Here is a 23,010-nt window from a genome sequence, read left to right on the forward strand (position 1 = left end):
GTTAAAGGAGCGTAGCTAGTCTAGACCAACTCTTACTTGAAGATTTCTTAGCTAAATTCTGATAGCCATCCTGTTCTGTATTGCAGTTTATCATGCTGATTTGTGAATGGTTTGGAAAACTACAAATTATTTTTGAAAAAAAAAAAAGTATTATTTCTGATATTGGTTTAATCCTTCAAATAAAAAGCTATCTTGGAAATATTTTTGAGGTTTTAATTTATGAAAATACTGTGTCCTGGAGGCTGAGTTTATTTCATCTAAATCACATCATATCTACTAAAAAAAATAATAAAGTAACTTATCGGTTTTTTTGTTCTTCAGAAATGGAGGAACAGAATGCTGGACCTGGGATTGAAGATTTATAAAGGATTATGGGATTATACATTGAAGAGCCAGCAGGCGGAATGCCTGAGTGACTGAAGAAAATGGGTGCTAATGCATCTAACTACCCTCACTCGTGTTCCCCAAGGGTAGGGGGAAATTCACAGGCACAACAGACATTCATAGGTAACTCTTCAGTTATCTTATCACTTACATAAATGACTTGCTGGATTGTGAATGCACTGGATTTGATTTGCTTGCAGTAATGTTAGGCAGAGCTTTTATTTTTTAGGTCACCAGTTTGCATCCATTCAAGCTCAATCGTGCGTGAAATTTGGTACTGTCCAGTATCTGTTTGGCCTATGTATGACATGAGTTGGTCTGCCATTTGCTAGTGAACAGATGCCAGCTTATTTAAATAAAATAAAATGGATTTTTTGATAATTAAACCATGCATGCTAGTTTTCCTGGTTCAAGAGCTGTTGCTACCTGTTCATAATATCTAGTGTTTTCTATTCTTCCTCCTTATATTTTCTGTGAAACTGTTAGAGTATATAAAACTCTTGACCATCAGTATTCATTGTAGTGTTGGTTTATTGCTAGAAGGGATGTCTCTGATAATAAACCTGTTAAAGTAACAAGCAGTCTTGAAGACAGCTTTTTCTCCTGTCCTTTTCCTGTTCCTGTAAATGGGGAATGGGGGTACTTAGGTCCTAACAGTGTTATTTACAAATGAGGACCTTGCTTAACTGGAAATGTGAGTTGAAGTGCACTTAAGAATTTATTTTCTCATCCCAGTCATAACTGGGGCAGGTATTACCTTTGTATGCTTTTCAGTCTAGAGCAAAAGTACCTCAGTGTAGATCTAAGTACTGTCACACTATAAATAATAAATAGCTATGTGATGAATCTAAAAGAAGGCAGTTTTTGAGAAGATAACTCTTGCTCAGAAAAAAAACCCTAACCCTGACAGTCTGAAGAATGATCTTAGCAGTAAATAACATAAATACTTTAGAAACGCTTTTTTCCTTTATGCCTTGACTTGCAACGCTGAATAAGTAGTTATTGATATTCAGTGTTACTTCTTAATCACCACTGAAAGCACAGAGATATCCTTAGCAGAGGAAAAATTGACTTGCTTTGTACTTATTCTCTTTTGTCTCCACTTTTGTGACATTCGTAACTTCTGGAGATCAGGGTAGAGGACAGCCCACAAACTGTTACCTGTGCTCTGGGCTAAAAATTGTGTGTGCTGTCATAGCATGTCAAGGGAAAACTCTTGGTGCTAACGTCTTGGATATCCATGCTGTAAAGTCCCCCTTAAGGCTTTTTGTATTTTAAGTGTATCATAACAGTAGTAAAAGGTTTGCCCCAGTTTATGTACATGCTTTCTAAAGTCACAGCGAAAATGCTTTTATTACATGTCTTGGTGTTTTTTATCTGTCTCTATATTGAATGAAGGGAAACCCTTACAGGCCGGAGAAGAGGCAGATCTGCATGCTGAAACACCTTCTGAGCAAGTTTGAAGAGGGAAAAGTTCCAAAGGCTTCATTAAATTCCCCAGAAACTTTCCTCTACTTATTTATTCCACAGAAGGTTTTGTTGCTGCTCTTCATTATTAAATTCAAAATAGAAACCCATTATGTAGTATGTCACAATAAATTTACTGATCCCTGTTACCTATTGAAAATTGTAGTAGAGACTGTTTTTGGAGGAACGTATAAAAGCATGTGGCGGTCTCATCTTAGGTAAGGCAAATGAGTGGTCTGGTTAAAATTCTTGCTGGAATCTTCTGATATTATACTGGCACTACATGAGTGTGCTGTCTACAACACAGGTGTATGTCTGTTCTTCCCACTCTGTGGAGTTTGGCTCTTTGTCATCTTGACTCTTGTTTGGGTGATAGGTTTGTGTAGCTGTCTCAGTAGAAAATAGATGTATCCTAAATTGATAGCTGAGGTTTTAATCTCTTGTCAGAATAATGTTTTAATCATATGTTAAATCATTTTTTACAGATTTATTTTTTTAATGTAGAAGGCATTCGGTTTACTTACTACCCCAAAGTAGAACTGGAAATATGAGGACTAGAGTTAAAATAACTGCATAATATGTATTAGTTACCTTATTCCTGGAAACTGGATTCTGATGTATGGATTTGTTTTGGGCCTGCTGCTTTACCATTGAAGCGCTACACTATGTTGCATTGTAAATGTAGGATGAATATTAGAAACTGAGAGCTTATGAGCTTATCACAGTAGTTTCATAGGATGAGCTCTCATGTTAGTTGACTTAATGCTGAATTTGCTTACCCTCTATGAAGAGGAGATAAATCAGTAAAAATAATGCAATGCTCTTACTGTAAAAAATAATTTTGTTTAAGCAAAGGCTGAACTAGTCATCTCTTGCTGTTTTGTCTACAGTGTTCAGGAGGAGGATTTCACACCATTTTCTAGAGTGGTACATCTGCTCAAGATGTTTATTTTTAACTAGAGCGCTCTAATTAGATTTTAGAATGTGTAGGTATGCAGAGGACTAGACAGATAGTATTATTCATTGTCAAGTGCCCAAGTAGTTCCTCTTGGTAGTCATCTGTTTCTTGTAAATATTTATCTGTTCAAAGCTAGATATGGTCTAGGGGCATGAAGTAGCTATTGCTTTTTAATAGCATTTAATAGGTTGGTACCTTTTAGTCTAGAACTGCGGAATAAAATTGTTTCCTATTTCTAATGCTGCTGCCTTGTGAAGGAATATAGGTGGGTCAAAAAGGGGCTCTTCACAATTCTTCCTTTGAGGGTTGCGGAGCCACCATCTGTTGAGAACCCAGAGAGGCCATGCTGGGGCATCTCTACTTCTGCCTCTGGCAAAAAGCAGTTGTGCAGTGGCACTTTTATAGCAGTGTTTTATGTATTTGTAAGGGTTAATAGCACTGTTTGCAGTACTTCTGAAGTTAAATCTTGTAAGTAGCTCAAGCTACATAAATGTTTTAGTGTCTTGTGGTAATTCACGTGCAAGTAATACCTCATGGCAGCCTTCCGGGAAGAAAGAAATTCAGGCTTCTGCTGTCCTAGTTTTTCTTCAGCAGAATGTTAAGAGAGTATTCTGCATACTCAAATTTGCCACTGGAATCCAAAATAGAAATGAGCTGGCATGTTCTCTTGGAGCAGAATCTATTATTAAAGAGTGAGCAAAGTGTATTTCTACTTTTATTGTGAAATGTAATCGATAATCTTTAAATGGAGCAGAACTTTTAGGCTTGTCTATATCAGCAGGAGACGGAATCTCTACTTTTCTATTGTAATATCTCATATAGCATGTGGAAGGAATTTTTATGGTGGATTTTGCAGCACAGCCTCTCTGTTGAAGTTGTCTTGAGTTACTGCTGTTCTCTTCATATAAGTTGATATTTTTTTTAATGTCTTGAAATTTCAATATGATTTAATAACATTTTGCCTGATCAAGGAAAACTTAATACAGCATGGATAAAATGGTTAGAAGTGTTTACTCAAAGACAGTAAAGTTCCTTCCCAAAGTTTTCACTAATAGAGGAATTGTAAAACCATTGTGTTGCATGATTTGGGGGAGTTTTAATTAGCTTGGTGTAAAAGCCAGTGTATAAGGTTACTTGGAATTATTGAGGCTTAAATAATAATATAATTTACAGAAATCTGAGATTGCTACAGTTGTCTAATTTGAATTGCTCCAGTGGCTTTCAAAATTCAGTAAATACTTACATGAAATAACATGGTGACTTAAAAGCACTGTGTTTTGACAGACTGGCCCATAACATCATTGTCAAAATAGCATAGCAAAGTAGCATCATGTCAAATCTACCCAAAACAAATGGAACTGTGAGAGAGCAATGATAGAACAAGTTATAAAAGGCCCCAAACACTCTGGTGCTTGGGTGTGCTTTGAACTTAAAGAGCCAAAAAAGGCAACAAATAGTGAAGATACACAAGTATACTAGTGTTATGTCTGAGGTTTTTCACCATCCGGCTTAGAGTGAAAAATAGTGTAAATACAGTTAAATTAGAAAATAACCCTTTAACGTGAGAGTCATGGTTCTGTTTAAACTATAGTTTTTAACTACTTATTTTATGAAAACATCGCTTCACTTTTCCATTACCTCTAGAAATGCAGATCTTAATTCCTCTTTTTCGTACTAAATTGCTATCAGTGTTACTGTATATGCAGCTATCCTCGAACTGACAATCAGCAAAGGTTCATTTAGAAAAACAGGTCAGATATGTAACACAAATAATGTTTTTCATTTTTCATTTTGACATGTTTGGTTCATAACAATTTCCCTATAAATGATTTTTGAGGGGAAAAAATAATTACATGTATAGTTTAAGTGTATAATGCTCTGTTGAAAGGACATCTTGAATAATACAGTGAAACTTACTTTTCCATATTCTTTTAAATGGGATGTATGCACAAATTAGTATCTGTGGTTCTTTGGAAAGGAGCCCATTTTATGTGTTTTACTTTTGGCATTACTTGATTATCATATGACAGGATTTTTACTTTTTTGTTAAATTTACATTGAAAATTAGTTCATTATCCTCAATTCCCCTGAAAGTTTTGGCCCTGTGTTCTCTTTTTTCCTTTTTTCTTGTGACTGTGATAACTATCTGATGCCAACTATGCTTTTCTTGTTAAAATGATACTTAATGCAAGAACAGCAGAATTTGAAAAATGCTTTGAAGGGGGCGGAGGGAGGTGCCACTGTTTCACTGAGATTATACGAGCTTGTTAAAAGGCTGTATTTTCCACCTGTTGTAGTTAATACAATGACGTGTAACATTATGACCACAGTGTTCCCCTTCCGCTTAGACACGCGTGTCGTGCTAAGTTGACTGGCACTGCTTGGCTCTTAAAATTGAGTACGTTTAAAAAACCAAACCACCCAAAACTTTCTAGTTGCAAAAAAAATATTTTTGTTCTTAATGGCCAGAAAAAAAAGGACTTCAGTCAGGTTTCCAACTTGTCAAATTATCTGATCCAAGAAGAAGGAAAAATTGTGTAACTTGCAGAGACACAGTGTAATTGTTCGGGCGTTATTGTTCTTCCTTTTAAATGTAAAGAATAAATGTGTTCAATTTTCCTTTCTGCCTTCAGGGACATCATCCTACTCTCATCAAGGTTATGGCTGTGAATCAAAGCTGTATAGCCTTGACCATGGCCATGAGAAACCTCAAGACAAGAAAAAGAAAACCTCTGGCCTTGCCACCCTCAAAAAGAAATTCATTAAGCGTCGGAAATCTAGCCGATCTGCTGATCATGCCAAGCAGATGCGTGAACTCCTCTCAGGCTGGGATGTCAGAGATGTTAATGCATTAGTAGAAGAATACGAAGGGACGTCAGCCTTAAAGGAACTTTATCTACAAGCTAATTTGGCAAGACCAGAAGCCAGGACGCTACAAAAAGACATGGCTGAACTTTATCAGTACAAATATTGTACCGATGTAGACTTAATATTTCAAGAAACTTGTTTTCCTGTGCATCGTGCGATATTGGCAGCAAGATGTCCATTTTTTAAGACGCTACTTTCTTCCTCACCAGAGTATGGGGCAGAAATAATAATGGATATTAACACAGCTGGCATAGATATGCCTATGTTTTCTGCTTTGTTACACTACCTTTATACGGGCGAGTTTGGAATGGATGATTCAAGATTCCAAAATGTTGATATCCTTGTGCAGCTTAGTGAAGAATTTGGAACACCAAATTCCTTGGATGTTGACATGCGCGCACTGTTTGATTACATGTGCTACTATGATGTCGTTCTTAGCTTTTCATCCAACTCTGACTTAGTTGAAACTTTTGGTGGGAGTCAGAACTGTCTAGATGAAGAGCTCAGAGCTCACAAAGCTATTATTTCATCACGATCTCCGTTTTTTCGTCACTTGCTGCAGAGGAGGATACGAACTGGTGAAGAAATCACAGACCGAACTCTACGAACTCCAACTAGAATTATATTGGATGAATCTATCATACCAAAAAAATACGCTAAGGTCATTTTGAACTGTATGTATACAGATGTGGTGGACCTCTCAGTTTTGCACTCCAGCCCTTCAGTGGGCAGTTTAAGTGAAGTTCAGGCTCTTGTAGCAGGAAAACTCAACATGACTAGGGCTGAAGAAGCTATGGAGCTTTATCACATAGCACTGTTCTTGGAGTTTAACATGCTTGCGCAAGGTATGTAATACTGTCCTTGCTGTAGAATATACGACCTTATTACAACAATTTTTTAGCTATTTGGCAGTGTGAATATCCCTATTGAGTCTTCCTATCAATGGCTGACAATTCTTTTTAAGAAAAGGAATTTATTTTCTGTCTGTAAGTTGTAGGTAATGCATCCATGTTTTCTAGGGACAGAAGAAATGCCATGTGAGAGCTTTTAACTGTATTGTATGTCATTATTGAAGCATGCTATTTATGTCAAATGTGTATAACTGGTCTTGATATTTATGATCTTCACCAACTTTTATCTACAAGCCGTTTTTGGGGTGTAAATGGCGGGGGGGATACAAGAGATCCTTGGTGAACAGAGGAAATATTTAGACTTGTTTTGAAGCGTCCCTATATGTTAACAATGCTGTAAACTTGAATTATTATTTCTGTAGTTTATGTCAAAGGGGGTAGAGCAAGTCTGCAATCTTGTGACTGGAAGGTAAATTTAAACAGTTTAATTGCACTAGTCCTAGGTCTTTAATATCTATTTGTTGTACAGAACTGAAGGCAGGGGCAGTCAGTATTTTCAGACTTAGTTTGGAAAGTTTTACTTCTGTCTGTTACTCTTAAGATAATTCAAATCTTGATAACGTATTTCCTGCACGTGGAGGCTGGCTGGGGTTACTGCAACCTCTGGTGAGGTGTCAGAGCACTGACTGGTGAACTAACGGTACCTCTTGTGGTGGCAAGAGCTTTGCTTGCTATTTCACCTGTTGATATTTGAACTATTTAGTGGCCATATTATACATAATGGGATATGGAAATTGCTTCAGGCCTTGCTGGTGAGGGGATGAAAATTTTACTGTAGAGCTGAGAAATGGAGAATGGAATTCACTGAGATATCATCAATATGATTTGTTTAAGCTAGTTTACTGTAAAAGGTCTTAAAAATATTAGATCTGTATATCCATAACTTCTAGCTATTGAATGAAATTTGATTGAAATATTTGTAATATAAGCTATCAAGTAGACTTCAGTAAAATAGGAAACTACTTAAGGACTGGGCAGGAAAAAGCAGGTATAAGCACTGCAGGAAGAGATCATACTTTTAATGGGTTCTAATAGCTACCTCAAACTGTGAGTGTTAAGCATATGGGAAACTAATCAGAACTATTGTATCTTTTGTAGAGGTTGGTATTAGGAAACTAATTTTTAGATGATGCTGAAAGTTGAAATAAACCTATGGCAATAGAACTGGAAGAAAACAAGAGAGTTGAGTTTTCTGAGAAATGCTGCTACAGGAATGCAAATAAGTAAATCCTTGAGGTCATTAGGTGTTCTTAGGGTCATTGAACAGCCCAGGGTGAAAGATGATCTGGTCCAACCTTTCATGAGAATGGCAGCCTAGATGAGATTATCAAGCACCCTGTCCAGTGATGGGGACTATACCATGTTCCTGGTGAGGTTGTTCCAATGAATGATTGTTCTCACTGTAAAAAATGCCTTATATCAAGATGTCTCCCAGTGCAACATGTTCCTCCTTGTGAAGAGAGAGCCTCTGTCCTCTTTTTCGCTGCCCTTTAGGTACTGGAATACTGTGATGAGGTCTCGCTGAGCCTTCTCTTCCCCAAGGAGAAAAGACCTCACTCCTTCAGTGTTTTCTCATAGGGCAGGTTCTCTAGCCCTTTGATCATCTTCGTGGCACTCCTTTAAACCCTCACCGTTCTGTTTTGCATCTTTATTTTTGTTGTTCCCCTCTAAGTACGTCAAGAAACTTAATGTTGAATGGAATGCAGAAGTGGCAAAAGTTTTACTGTAGTCGAACTACAGTGTTAAATTCATTCCTATACAATATTTGCAAGTTAATAGTACTTGAGAACCGGATAATTCAGTAGATCAGCTGAGAGCAACCAAGGAAAACGAGCTGAAATTAAAAAGGTGATATAAGTATACAGTTTCTCAGTTTTGGTGCATGCACATATACAAGTGCTAAAAGGATTTAGGGTGCTTAGGGAATATTGATGAGGGAATTAAACTGTGAATGAAGCCCTTGGTAAGACACTTAATAATTATGCACCATTTCATAAATGAACGGGGTGCAATTCTTTCCTCAGAGTGGAAACCTAAAGTGTAACAACTGTGGAGGTGCTCTGATGAAGCAATTACATCAAAGCAGATAAGCAATGATAGATAGAGGAACTCGGAGAGAAACTTGGGCAGACTTACAGGGAAATGGTTTTTATTTTTTAGGTGTTGGTAAATGCTGCAAAACAGAACTGATGTTTTATTTGGTGCTGAGTTTCATTATTTCTGCTCACTTTGAGCATGCTTGGGTCAGCGTGTCCTAAACCGGCACTCCTTTCAGTAAGGCACTACAGACCAGCGCTGCTCTGGAATATACTTTTTATGAGTCAGCGGTAACAAGATCTTAAGTTTTCCCTGGAGGTTTTTCCCCAACACCACCTCAAGGGGAGGAAAAAGAAAGGCAGCAGCGGGAGCTGCGATGGGCTGGCAGCACTTCGGCAGCATGCTCGGGTGGCTGGAACCATCGAGTGCAGCACTGTGGGCTCGGTCTTGGCCCTCTGGGTGAACCTGAGCTGTAACATATTGGGGGGTGGTCATCGGGAGGAGACAGAGAGGGATGCAGTGGCCTTTGGAGGTCTTTTCTTCTTTCCCTGGTAAATCTGTGTATGACCACAAAAGTGGTGAGCTGGGGGGTGGGGAGGCTGTTAAAGGGGAGAAATGTAGTAAAACCAGACAAGGGTTGAAATTTACTGTATTATCCAATACTAGCAAATGTAAATTTGGCACCCCTTCAGGTACTGAAATTCTAGATGTTAACTTGAACTAATAAGGATTTTACAAATCAGTGCTGCGTTCCCTAGCTACAGGAGAAAGCAGTAAGCAGTCTGTAGAAAATCTCTATATGCTGGTGAAGTCAGTATCTCATAGTTTCATACTTAATTTGCTGAGTTCATGTTTAAGTCATTGGTACTGTGCTGACACTGAAGAATTGTTCTGGTATAGTCTTAAATTAAAAGGAAGCTTATTTGATCAGGGAAAACTGTATGCCTGCATTTGACTGGCAGATTACTTTAAAGTATGCACGGTAGTAGTGACCATCGCTTAACCATAGCACCTTGTCCTCCCTCATGTAATACTTAAGATCTCTCATCTACCTCATGTTCATTTCATTAGTGTGCCTCCCATTCCCTGATTTCATAGTTAGGATACTTCTGTGCTGGAAGCTGTCACGCAAACATCTGCCTTCTAGATATTACGCAGAGCGATGCCAGAAGAGAGCATTATGCAGGTGTTGGAGACCGCTGAGCAGGCAGTTCTCGGGAAATCTCTTAGTTTGGTCGTCTGACAGCACTTTTCTACTCTGTTGTGCTGCAGGTGTCTGGTTTTGCCCAAGTTCAGACCAGTCCCATCAGTTGGCTTTTGCAGTAACTGATGTCTTCAGTTCCTTCTCTAGATTTCTATACCCCATGGCTCAAGATTTTTGACTCAGCTCACTCATGCTAGCCAATTGCAGACTTGCTAAATCTTGTCTCCTTGGTTTCCTGGAAAATATTTTGGGCTCATTATATGTAAGTCTGGATACTCTTTCCAACTCATTTTGCTCACTTTTACTCAGTTTTGGCTGGGTATTTGTAACTGAGTGTCAAGTGAAGTTGATGTATTTTAAAGCTTCTGATCAAGTGTTTTCATTTTCAACAGATTTTCGTTTGATTTATCTTCAGGGACCTTCCTAAGTATCCAGATGTTGTCATTTTTCTTCATTTTCAGCAGATGATTCATCTTTGACTCTTTCCACGGAAATCTTCTCATTCCTAACACAGTGATACTCCTTTCTCGGACTATTGTATTTTATTAGATGATTTCCCTATGATGAAGTCAGTGATAGTACAGGTACATGCTATGAATCCTTACTGTCCAAGTAAAGCAAGACTACTTTATTTAGAACTTACCCTGGCTTCAGCTTGGATTTATTTCAGCCGATGATTGTCACCTCTTCCGAGAGAAACTGAATTGGATCTTTGAATTAACTAATTTGAATAAATGAACTAATCGGCAAGCATATTTCATCTATAGAGCTGATCACGCTGAAACCCATTTGTACCCAATAGAGGAGAGGCTGCTGTTAGGGGTTCTGCAGTATTTGTTAGCTATCAAAAAGTGAAGCTCTTCTCTACTTTCATAGAGGCTGTAGGGATTAGAGTCCTTTCCAGGAGGTTCATTCACTTCCCTTAGTGAAACGTTTCTGTGCTCTGCCTGCTTATTTCTGCACTCTGCTCCTGCTTGTGTCTTCATGCTGCCTTGCTGCTCTCTGTCAGCCCTACTGGTTCAATCGTTTTAACACATTGACTCTCAAAGATCAGGTTTAAAATCACTTATCCTTTCCTCTTCTATAGCAAGGTTATTAAAACCAGATCAGTTCCCTAGTCCTGTTCATCCTGCGTTATTAAAATAATCCCCCCTTGCAGTCTTACTGTGCTGCCACATCCACTGCTGTTGCAGAGAAGTTAGGCTTCCGATATCTTAATTTTATTAGATAGCTCTGTTAAATGAATCCTCTTCTGCATCTTGGCCCTGTTGATTTGTCCTGGTTTGAAGTAAAGCAGAACAAACTTTCTGTTCTGTAATTTTACATCTTAGCTAGGCCTCTTCTAACTCTCTGAAATTAACGGCATATTGTGGAGAAAACTGCTCATTCTCAGAGTGATAAGACCAATGTTTGTGCGTCATGCCAAGGAATGGTATGCAGAGAGCCTCTTCCTTATTACTATAACAAGCAAGGTCAGCTAATTTTGTTATTTGCCTCGTTAGAGGGTGGGAAATGGGAAAAGCGTAGAGGGGTCACACACGTGGAGAGGAGCAGACAAGACAGGTGACCCAAACCTGACCAACTGGGGTATTCCATCCCATCTGCCCCATGCTCAGTATAAAAGCTGAGGGATCGAAGGGTCAGCTCTTTTTCTTCAATGGCTGATGTCTGAAAAAGACTGTCTATTCATCTGCCTTTGATCCCAATCCATGTGTTCCTGATTCCAGAGCTGGAACCCAGTTCTCATCCATTGCTGAGTCCAGTCTGGGACTTCCCCAGTGCCTCCTGGTGACATCATCCTGGGAGCTTGATATGGTTTTGTATATATTGTATCTATTTCATTATTTTCTTTGTTTTGATTTTAATATTAATACTTCATTACAGTAGTTTAGTTCATTCTAAACTTCTAAATTTCCTTATCTCTTCCTCTCCTTTTTTTTTTTTTTGGGGGGGGGGGGACATCTGTCAGTCTGGTTTTGGTAAATTTGGCCAAAACTATGGCATGCTTACCGTCATGGATAGCCGCAATGAGGTGGTGGTACAGTATGTTTTTCTGTTACAGGTTTTTGGATACTGGGACCCTATGAAATAGTTTTGCCTGGGAATCTTTTCTGCCTGCTGATTCCAAAAAGTTTTCTAAAGTAAACTTGACAAAAAATAGCTTAATTTCAAACTTTTTGCTTTCCTTTTATTTTCAGGTGTTGACTTTACTACTTATTCTTGTCAAGGGTAAGAAACTTTATTTTAAAGCCATATTCATAGTGCAGCCTTTGATCTAGAGGCAGATATCGCCTGACATCAAAAGTACCCTTGATCTCAGCAGGACTGAAATCCTGAAATGCTAGGAAGCCCACAGCAGCAGTATTAAATACACACAAATGCATTGTGGGAAGATTAGAGTGAGTGTGTCAGTTATATATCAGTGCAGTAGGAATGCTCAAAGGAGCTAGTCTGGCACTTGCAACTTTAAAGTAAATTGGGTATGATTAAGTAAATATTAACATAAATCTCACCTATCATCTCCTTACAATGCTTCACTTGCACTCAAACCTGAATGTATTGCTTAGGTTTTATATTATGAAGATGAAGACAGGAGAAAGCAGGAAGCAGAAAGGATCTTCATTAGAGCATTTACATTTCAGGGTTATGTGCAAGTATAAAGATTTTAAGTGAGTCGTGTAACTAGACACATAGCTATGACATTGCAAATAAATTTTTGCAGAGAAACAGATCTGGTCACTGTTTTCAGATTTTTTTCTTTCAGCCACCTGTGTTCTAGGAAGTATACGGCTTAAATACTGAACAGTGATGGCTGGTGGCGGTCTGAACATCAGCTTGTCCCCTCTCAGCCGTTCATTGTTCCCATGTTAAGCTCTTCCCTCTGGTTTGTTATGGTTGAGTTGGCAGCTTTTTGTTTCTGACCCATGATTGTTTTCTGTTTAAGCTGGATCAGCTGCACTGCCTGCCACTGGTACTGAATGTGCTGCTTAAGGAATGTTTGAAGCCCAGTCAAGGGCCATTATTAACTGATGGCTTCCTAAATTAATGCATTTTACATGTGGCAGGAGCAGAAGAGTAAATTAATTTTCATTGTTTGGGAGAGAGAACATTAAAGAGCTTTTGCCACAAATACAGAATGCTTTAAACATTTAACAGTTACCTTACATTTCTGGCTAAACTTACAATTTAAAAAAAATCCAGCTGTTAATATCTTAGAATGTTTAACAGCTTTGTAACTGCTATATCATAAATGAAAATATCTTTAATATAACAAAAGTTGCATTGCTTTCATCTGCTCTCTAATTTAATATTTCAAATGACTGGATAGTATGCTGCATGGGTTTCAACATAACATAGTGAGTTTTTCACTGTGGAAGGATGGTTAGCTGTCCAGGTTTGGACATTGGACCAGGACATTAGCATAACACAGAATGCTACCTGACCTAACCTTCAGACCATATTTTATTTTTGCTTAAACAGTTAATCTGAAATGCTATAAAGTTGTCAGCTTTGTATCTGAATAAGGAAAAAAAAAACAAACAAAAAACATTATATACTTTAACAGTGCCATAGTAGATGTACTTTGAATTTTGCCTTTCAAGGGTGGGAGTACATGAGTGTTTTAAAATTTGTGCTTAGAAAAATCAGCAGAGGGACAAAAAATATTTCAAAAGAGGTACTGAACTTACCAATAGACTTGAACATTGTTTGACCACTAATTCCTGCTGAGTCCTTCTTGATCTCCAGTGCTACTTAGATCTTGTTTTGTTTTCTGCAGAACATTCACGTAGTTTTGCACCTTCACATAACCAAAAGTTGGGTGCTTCAGAGTTCCAAAATGCAGAAAATAACAGACCTGCAAATTACAGGCTTGGCATCAGTTAATAGTTAACTTAAAAAAAAAAAAAAAAAAAAATCTTTAAAAAGAGATTAAAAACCATTTGGGGAAGAGATGAAAAAGAAAAAGCACAAAAGCTTCCAGAAGCTAGAAACCTATAGCATTCCTTTATGACAGAATATGGTGCTACCAGGAGGGAATAAATGTTAATAAACTGGAAAAGTCAGCCTGCATCCAGAAGATAGATGCTAAACAAGATCCCTTCTTCACAATACAGTTCTAGGAAAGTAGAGGTTGTTGCAGTTGCTGCTTATGGGATAACCAGTTAAAAAGGTATAGCTGCCTGTTTGTACTATGTAAGTCTTCTGACTTGCTCATACTGTTTTTGTAACTGATGTTTTGCCTACTGCTGCGGAGAATATAAATTCCTATTGCCATGTCTCTCGGGTTGTATGAGGTCACTTGAGTCTGACACAGTGTTTGGCTGTCAGAAGTTGTATTGCTGCCCTGTCTCCTCCGTTAGTCTCCTTGTTTCTGTTCTCTGTGCTGGAACTAGGGTTTGTGCCATTGGGATCTAATGTTGTTGACAGAAATTAGTTCACCGAGTGGCCACCCAAGCACCAGTGTGACAGAGGAGTGGGAGATGTGGAATGTAAGAAGATGACAATCTGGTTTAATACCACTGTACGAGGGGATTGGCTTCCGTGACTGCTCCCACAGCCTGCGGGTGTGGGCTGCCTCCTGAAGAATCCTTTGCAAGTTCAGGACACGGTTGCATCTTTGGGTCTGTAAGACATGGGAAAGAGGCTGAACAAACATTGTTTTCCTTTTTTCCTTTCTTTTCCTGTCAGAAGCTTGGTTAGGACAGCAAGGGTGCTCATGGATGGGTGAGACGAGCATCTTTGAAACTTCCAAACATATTGCGGTCCAGAATAGCTACAGGTGATGGCTCTGACTGTTCTCTACATGCCAGCAAATTCAAGAAGTATGGTTCCTGATTGCCAGCATGGTTTCTTCTAATGCAACAAACTTAAGAAAACATTGAGTAGCTTCTAGACTTCAGTGTCAAGATGAATTCTTACTCCTTTTTTGTTTTCTTGGTTTGCATAAGTTAAGGGGAAAGGTCTCCACTACAGAATGAGTTAAATCGAGCTAACAATTTTGTAGTAAAAACTTCGCTTAATTCCACTTTTGCTAACTGCTGAAGGCACTTAATTTGTCTTTGGTAGGTCTGTCAACTGCCTTGTTAAGATCCCAAGCTACTAGCTAGCATGCTAAAGGTGGGCTCAAACTATTTCTGTTTGGAAGGGCTGTGGAACTGCGTTTGAGAGAGAACTGGGGGAGCAGAAAGGATTTGTTTGTAGGCAGGATCTGTTGGTATCCAGCATGGAATAGCCTCGTTTGTCCAAAATGTGACAGTCATCTTTCATTTCTTTAGAATCCAAGTTGAGTCTCTGAAAGATACTAACGGCCACAGAAGCTGGTGGTAGAGCACTTTCAGACACTGCAAACAGACCTTGGAAAGGCTGTTGCTGCCTCAGTGTTATAAAATAGCATTCATAGGAGAAAAATGCTCTCTTCCACTGTGAAGAACAATATCCTGGGTATTAGACGACTGCTTTTTTTGCCAAGTGGCTGACTGTTAAAGCAAAAAAACCTTCTGCCAAAGAAGAAACAAAATTGGATTCCTTCCATAGCTAGAATTGGGTTGACCCAATTTATTTAGGTGTTCAGAAAACACTTCAGTTGTTACCTCATGCTTACTCCAGAAGAAATACTTCTAATAATCCCACAGTTCTGACACATTGCTAAAACTACTTGGGAAAAGGACTCTTTCATTTGCTAGGCATCCTAAATGAGCTTTTCACCTGATGATGTCGTATTGTCAGGAGTTGTGCAATAATTGGACCTGACAGAAGAACTGAGACTGGGCTGGTGCTCTGTTTCTATAAATCAATGTTGCTCAGATCTTTGAAACTGCATTTCTCACAGAAATGTAGCTTTCTGTCTTTGCAGGTGGCAGCTATCCTTATTGTCTCAAAAAGAAGTATCAGATGAAATACTATGAATGGTATTCACTTTGAGATAAGTCTCTCTGCTCTTACAGTTTAAGTTTCCTCTTGACCAGTTTCAGTGAGTGGGTTTACATACTGCCTTTGAAGTGGAGTAGTCCTTATGAGTAATCTTTAGACTTCAGGGGGATGTAATCATCTGCCGAAGTCAGCTTGTATGCAAACAGAATAATTGCATGCAAAAAGTTGTGGTAGGATTTAGCAGGATGAGACTTAGTGCAACACAACAGGTGACCCTAAATAATTGCTTCAAACAACTGTGTGTTTCTTATTTAGGGAAGCAAACTCCTCTTTTAGGCAAAGTGCAACTACCCATGATTACCTTTCATTTGTCATGCCAGGTTGGCTGTGAAATTAACATTTTCCTTTTCTGAGCCCCAAAAGGGAAGATAAGAGGGACTCATACAACAAAGTTAAATGCAATGTCAGCCATTAACTGTGCAAGTAAAAACGTAAGGAAAATTTTAAGTAAAACTGGGTCTTAAGGTAGAGAGCATCAGACTTCCTTTACTCAGATTTCTGACATATGCTGAAGTATTTTGAGCTTTTTTTTTTAAGGTAGGTTTTTGGGTTGTGGTTTGTTTTTTTTTTTTTAAATCAGTTACCAGATTCTTGACCAGAATTTTTTAAGGCTTCAGAGTGCGGTTTATCCTTTAGAATTCTGGGGAATTCACCTGTCCAGAAAGTTTCTCTAACCTGTATTGAAACCCAAGGAGTGTATTTCAGAGCAGTTCTCATCCTCTGCTCTCATCTCCACTGGTGATGGTTGGGCTGGTGTCCCAATTACTTCCAATTATTCCTTGCTGTCTGTTCACTGCTCATGTTTAGGCTACTCCTCACCATGCGGTGAGCTCACTATCTATGGTAAGTCATCTCTTCTTACTTGTAGTAGTAGTAGTAATAATAATATATAAGTTAATGGTAATAGGTAGCTCTGAGAAGTGCCATGTAACTTCAGGAATGGTAAAGGACAAAGCAGGTGCATTGAAAACACGACTCAGCACTTACCCCTTTGTCAACAACAACTGGAGAATCTAACATCTTCCTTTTCTCAGGCAAATCAGGCATGTAAAAAACAAATCATCCAAGTGCTTGTTGAGGAAAGTTTGTTTTAAGCATGAACTGGTGTAAAATTTATCACTGTTGGGGGAGACAGACATTCTCATAAATTCCTTCAGAAAAGAAATAAAAATTGTTTCCAAAACTACATATACATTCAGATGTATTCCTGGAATTTGCTCCAGACATTATCATTAAGTGTTGACTGTATTTATGATACTCACTGTAATCTTTTTATACTGAAGTTTAGAAAATTTTAATGGCAGAATATTGTTCTCATAATTAACATGCTGGCGTTTTTGTAGTGTTAAGTAGAAATCCGTGTGTTTAATAGGACAGGTAAACTTATAACCTGCCTCATGTTTAAATTGTTGCTTCCTAGTACCTCCTTCTTTACCTTACTGTTTAAGTTTGCCTTTTCCGCGACTTTGCTTCTAAGCAGTTCCTTTGACAGATATCTTTCTACTTCAAGTAGCATGTTCGCTTGTTACTACATAAGCCTTAACTTATCCTTCACGTTATTAGTTGCAACAGAAACGGAGTCAATGCTTACATTCTATATGCTGGCCTATGTAGAACAAGTAAGATTTTCTTTTAATTGCATTAATTACTGCTGGTGTGTCTTACATATATGCAACCAGTTCAAAAATGTGTAGCATCAGGAGAGCCTCTTTGATCTTTGTCTTGACAAATGTTGATTACTGTGCTAAACCTTTCTCACTCGGTTTAGTCTGTAGAGATACAGTTCTCTAAACAACTTCAAAGTTTAGTTTTTAAATATCCTTGAAACTGAGAGGAAAATGACGATATATAGAAAGTAAAATAATTGCAGTGTAAGTGTGCTGCTCTGAACTGTCCCGGGAGCTCTCATGGGCATAAGCTCAGCTGTAATTTTGTGGCTGTAGCGAGTTGAGACTGGAATGTATAATTCTAGAATACGGTTGGATTTTTTTCCTTTAAATTGCTATCTTCACAGAATATTATTTCTGTTTGACTATGTATATGTAAACCAGATGTACAAATGAAATCAGCAAAGTGCTATTGGAGACTTCAAGTTACCAACATTGTGGTACTGTCTGTCTGAACTCAGTAACCCCAAGTACCCATGTTTTCAGTTCTCCCACGGTACATCTCCCCTCCCTTCTTCCAAATCTGCTCTGTCTCCCTTCAGGAGACCTAAATATTCCCCATCTCTTCAGCAGACGTGCACTCTGTGACAAAGAGTAAATCCTAATGCAGCAGTGGGTATGAAGAAACTGTAGCAGACTCCCCGTGAGTCAGAATAGCTGCCTCTTGGGTGCTTCGCTTTCTGCTTCCCTGTCAGAGGAGGTGCTCTCTGTCTTGGCACCCTCTGTGCCTCGCTTGGTACCGAGACCAGGGTGGTGGCCTTAGAGCAACCAGTCGCTGCCTCCTGCCTTCACTGTGAGCCAGAAAATGATGCTTTGCTGCCCTCATCCTGTGCTGAGGAAATGAGTACCAACAGTATGTCACAGCTTTTGTTTCTGCTCCTCTGCGTGGTCTATCTCAGGAGGGTCCACAGATGAAAATCCCACCTCTGATACAGTTTATAGGCTTCTGTGAATCTGCTCTAAACAATAGTGACTCAAATGCAAATCTGCAACCTTAAAATGTGTTAAACGGTCAGATAATCAAAGCAGGTTCTAGTAGGGCTGAAGTAGCTTTCTGATTGTTCATCTAGGCGTGCCAGCAGACATGGTGTTTCATGTGCCTTTAAAAGGTAAATTACTGTATAGTTGGGATCCTAAACCACAGTTAAAATTATTATACTTTTAGTCAGAGTTTAACCCCGTTTGCAACCTTGGTCTGTAGGGCACTTCTGTTTTTACTCTCACTGGGAGTCACACAACCCTTTATATTACAGATTCAGCCATATGTGTTACTCCTTCAGGATCAAAGTGCCTCTGCAACAACGTCATTGATTTCTGCTTTTGTTTCCTAGGCTGTGAAGATATTATTGCAGAGAGCATCTCACTAGACACCTTAATTGCCATTCTGAAGTGGAGCTCTCAGCCCTACGGTTCCAAGTGGGTACATCGTCAAGCGCTACATTTCCTCTGTGAGGAGTTTACCCAGGTCATGACTTCAGATGTCTTCTATGAGCTCAGCAAGGACCACCTGCTCACAGCTATTCAGTCTGACTATTTACAGGTAGCCTGCAATGCAGAATACAGCTGGTCCTGCTTGAAGCAGGCTATGTTAAACCATTACTAAAAGTGCTTGTCAATAGCTCATTTTAAATTGTAGGCAAGTGTGGGTTTGTATGCACACTAAGCATTCCTTTATAATACGTAAAAACTGAAATTGAAGTAGTGATTAAGAAAACTATTTGTTCCTGGCTTGTAACACAAGCCAAACTGGTGGCATATGCTATTGCTTAGAAGCCTAATAATAGTTTAGAAATGGCTGCAAATTATTTTATATGAAGCGTTTCTGAACCTAGCATTTACCTTGCATGTTTAAGTGTTTTATAAAAATTATGTGCTGGTAGTCATTTTGCTGTAACGATGTACATCTTAATTAGGGGCAGTGGGAGCTAATAAAATAGTAATCATTCAGAAGGCTTAATTTATTTTTTGAGAGAGACATAAAAATACCTTTTCTGACAAGTATTGCAGAATTTCTTTTTTTGTGACTTTCCTTCAGTGATTGTGTGGTTTTAGGGAGAGGAAACCATACTGACTGATAGAAAGCTTGTGGATTTTTGCTGCCATTTCTCTTTGAAATGATGACCAGCCTTTTATAGCTTAAAGATGATTGGTTGGTTTGTTGGTTTTTGGTTTTGTTTTTTTTTCAAATTGTTTCTGTTCCCAATCTTACCTTATTTAAAAAAAGTATAAAGTGTTAGAGAGTACTTAAAGTGGAGTTTTTTAAAAAAGTTTTGTTTACTTTAGATGTTTCAGGAATTACAGTAACAGTAGTGTTGATCTTCCATGAGAGTGGGTATTACGACTAGATTTCATACCCTAGTTAAGAAATTGGGTAGATAAATTTAGATTTTTCAGTACATTATTTTTTTCCTCTAAAAATGTTGAGCAGTTAGCATATGTATATAGATATGAACAAAGCAAAGTTGTTTTGTTTATAGTGTTACTGAAAATCTTTCTCTTCACCTAGATTACAATTTAGTAGATTATTTTCATAGCTTTCCAGGCCATGCAGATACTGAATTTGTAATGTTAGACAAGAGAGCCAAACACCTAGTGTTGGAACTGCCCCTTTTAATTAACTTTAATCATTCAAATTTAAAACTTGTAACTTTTCGTGATAGACAACATTTTTCCTTCTGTGGAAGTTTTTCTTTTCCTCTCTTCCTAGGGATTAAATAAGTGACATGAATCTAGAAATCATACTAGTAGTACTACCTTAAAATATTTGGAGCAAGTGGTATAGCAGATCGTAAAGTACAAATACGTCGCACTTGGTACAGTTGTGTTTCTTTATAGCTGTAAAAGACCTGTGTATATGACTTTTACTTTTTGTGTGTGTGATTGCTGACTTTCTCTTTCTACTAGGCAAGTGAACAAGATATTCTTAAATATCTGATTAAATGGGGAGAACACCAGTTGATGAAGAGAATAGCAGATCGAGGTAAGGATCTTTTAAACCACACAGTACTAAAACAAATAAACCAAAAAATATGGATGTTCTTTCTTGTGGGTAATTTGTAACTTAAGGAGATTTAATCTACTTTGTTCATAGTATGGTCAAAACTAAAGAAATGTGGAGTGGTTTTGGTTTTTTTTTTAAAAAACACAAACTTTTGTTCTCCAAAAAAAAAAAAAATTCAGGCATTCTGATGGAGCTGGGATTGTTTAGCCTCAAGAAGGAAAGGCATAGGGGGGATCTTAACAAAGTCTATAAATATCTAATGGCAGGAAGCAAAGCAAATAGAGCCACACTCTTCTCTTGGCACCCAAGACAGGATGAGAGGCAGTGAGGCATTCACTGAAATAGAGGACATTATGTTTAAACACAAGAAACTGTGAAGATGGTTAGACACTGGAATAGGTTGCTCGGAGTATTTATGGGGTCTCCATCCTTGGTGGTGTTCAAAACCTGACTGAATGTAGTTGTGGGCAACCTGCTCTACCCTGCCTGGGGAGATGTAGGGAGAGGACAGTGGTTGTGACTGGACCGGAGTTCTGGAGGTCCTTTGATCCCGTATGATTGTCTCATTTTTAAGTCTGGTTGATTTCCTGTTGTCTCAGAATTAGTTTTCTTCTAACTAATTCATCAAATAAAAAAAAAAACCTGCAGTATCTCTTACTTTTCTGTGCACATGCAGGCCTCTCACAGTAGTCTTATTCTTAGTTTACTCTGTCAACCTTTTGCTTCAGTTTTTCTCCCACAGAAATCTGTGATAGTGAGAAATAAGCCATCAAGCGACATCAGTGTTTTTGCTAAAGTAGATGTAAATATATTTTTATTAGATGCATATTATTGCTACAGTGGTAACTTCAAGGGCAATCTCACATGCGTTGGATGTGGGAAGTAGATTAAATATATATTTCCTAAATAACAAATGCAGGTAGCTTGTGGTTCATTCCCACCTGTGAAGCATCAGTCAGACACCAAGAGGAACAGAAAGGGAAGAGCCTGCATGTGTGAAAATGGAGTGGTGCTGCTGGGGCTACTGTCTTTGGGGGGCTGGCCGTGTTTTTTGCAATCCCCTGGTATTGCTTGTGATATAACTGCTTTGTCGTGGGTATGTTGCATGAAATGCAACAAAAAGTCAGTTAAAATATGTGCTTTTAGTGACCTGAGTGTTAAGTATTAACTTTCTGTTTTCAAAACAAGATTTTCTAAGTGTTTGCCTTAAGACACGTTGGAATGTAATGGAGCCAGTTCAACAGTAACAGCCCTGGGCTGCGAAGGAGCTGCTCATTTGGAGTAATGGTGCAGCTTCATGGTCTGTGGTGTTCATTAAGTAAATGACATATTTATCTTTCCTGGGATCATCAGATAACATGATCAGCAAAAGCAGAAATAAGAGCTAGGCCATGTTCTGTCAGATTAGGGCCAAATTTATTGTAGTAATTTGGTCTAAATTCCCCAGTACGCTCCTGATTTTGCAGCTCTGAATGAATATGTGGTGGTGTCAGTCAAATACCAGAAAGCATTAGAAATTGTAGCGCTCTGTGACCAAAATTTGAGCTCCCTGTACTGAGGGGAGGATGGGTGTGTTTGACAGGTTTCCCCAAGGAGTGAAGTTAGTCAAATTCAGGTTGGGCACAGTACCTAAAATAGAGGTGAAGGTAGTTAGCTGGGGAGGGAGAATCACCCCAGTGTGTCATATTGCAGTCATCTTGCAATCTCTGTGAAGATAAGTATTTGTGCCAGAAGTGGGTATCCTGTTTCCACGAGAGCAATTTGAATGGGCTTGACACAGTTGTTGCTAAGGTGGGTTACACAAGGAGGCTGGAGTCATTTATCCCAGTGGACTCTTCAGACCTTAATTTGTAGAAAATAAGTCTCTGAAAACTGCTGGGGCAAGGGAGAGGAGCTGCAGGAAAGAGTCCTTTGGGGGGACTGCTAGCAGGGAGCTGCAAATGTTTTCATAGCATAGCTCTTGGTAGAGCTTTATAAACTACATCAAACACAATTTTTGTTTTCTCAGTGGTTTACACTTCAAAACTGACAGCGGTGCAAATAACCCACACTCGTATAAACTGAACCTGTCTCTATGGATGCTTCATATCGGATTTTAAGGCATGAAATAGTTTTGTGGAACAATGCTGATAAGCACTGTTGATTTAAAATTGTAATTTTCTTTCTTTCTGTAAATTCCTGTAAGCCCTGTAAACTTGCACTTTCCTATTTAAACTTTTTGATTTAAACTTAGTATTTTTTGTTCCTTCCCACAGAGCCTAATTTACTCAGTGGTACTGCTCACAGTGTGAATAAAAGAGGTGTGAAGAGGAGAGATCTTGACATTGAGGAGCTGAGAGAGATCCTGTCTTCACTTCTACCTTTTGTCCGCATTGAGCACATCTTACCCATGAATAGTGAAGTACTGAGTGATGCAGTAAGTCGGAAGTCTTATACAAATGCTATCTCTGGGTTCTTTGTACTTCAGATTCTACAATGTTCAGGTTAATTATTTTTTTTAAAGGATTAGGTCCTAAAATGTTATCACTCAGAATAATGTGTGTGTGTAATTCTTTTTCTGGTTGAATTTTCTGTTCTTTGAA

The 23,010-nt window shown here is 38.5% G+C and overlaps 1 protein-coding gene across 2 annotated transcripts in view; it reads left to right on the forward strand.

The window, feature by feature from the left end:
- Positions 1-425: 425 nt before the first annotated feature.
- BTBD7 (BTB domain containing 7) overlaps positions 426-23,010 on the forward strand; it is a 36,514-nt gene continuing 13,929 nt past the window's right edge. For both annotated transcript variants that reach the window (XM_074149652.1, XM_074149651.1), the window contains exons 1-5: positions 426-507; positions 5,443-6,522; positions 18,759-18,967; positions 20,332-20,407; positions 22,684-22,844. In XM_074149652.1, the coding sequence (XP_074005753.1) occupies positions 426-507; positions 5,443-6,522; positions 18,759-18,967; positions 20,332-20,407; positions 22,684-22,844 (1,608 nt within the window). The remainder of the gene's footprint in view (positions 508-5,442; positions 6,523-18,758; positions 18,968-20,331; positions 20,408-22,683; positions 22,845-23,010) is intronic.

The sequence above is a fragment of the Numenius arquata genome, chromosome 6 (assembly GCF_964106895.1).
Source record: "Numenius arquata chromosome 6, bNumArq3.hap1.1, whole genome shotgun sequence".
Taxonomy (NCBI): domain Eukaryota; kingdom Metazoa; phylum Chordata; class Aves; order Charadriiformes; family Scolopacidae; genus Numenius; species Numenius arquata.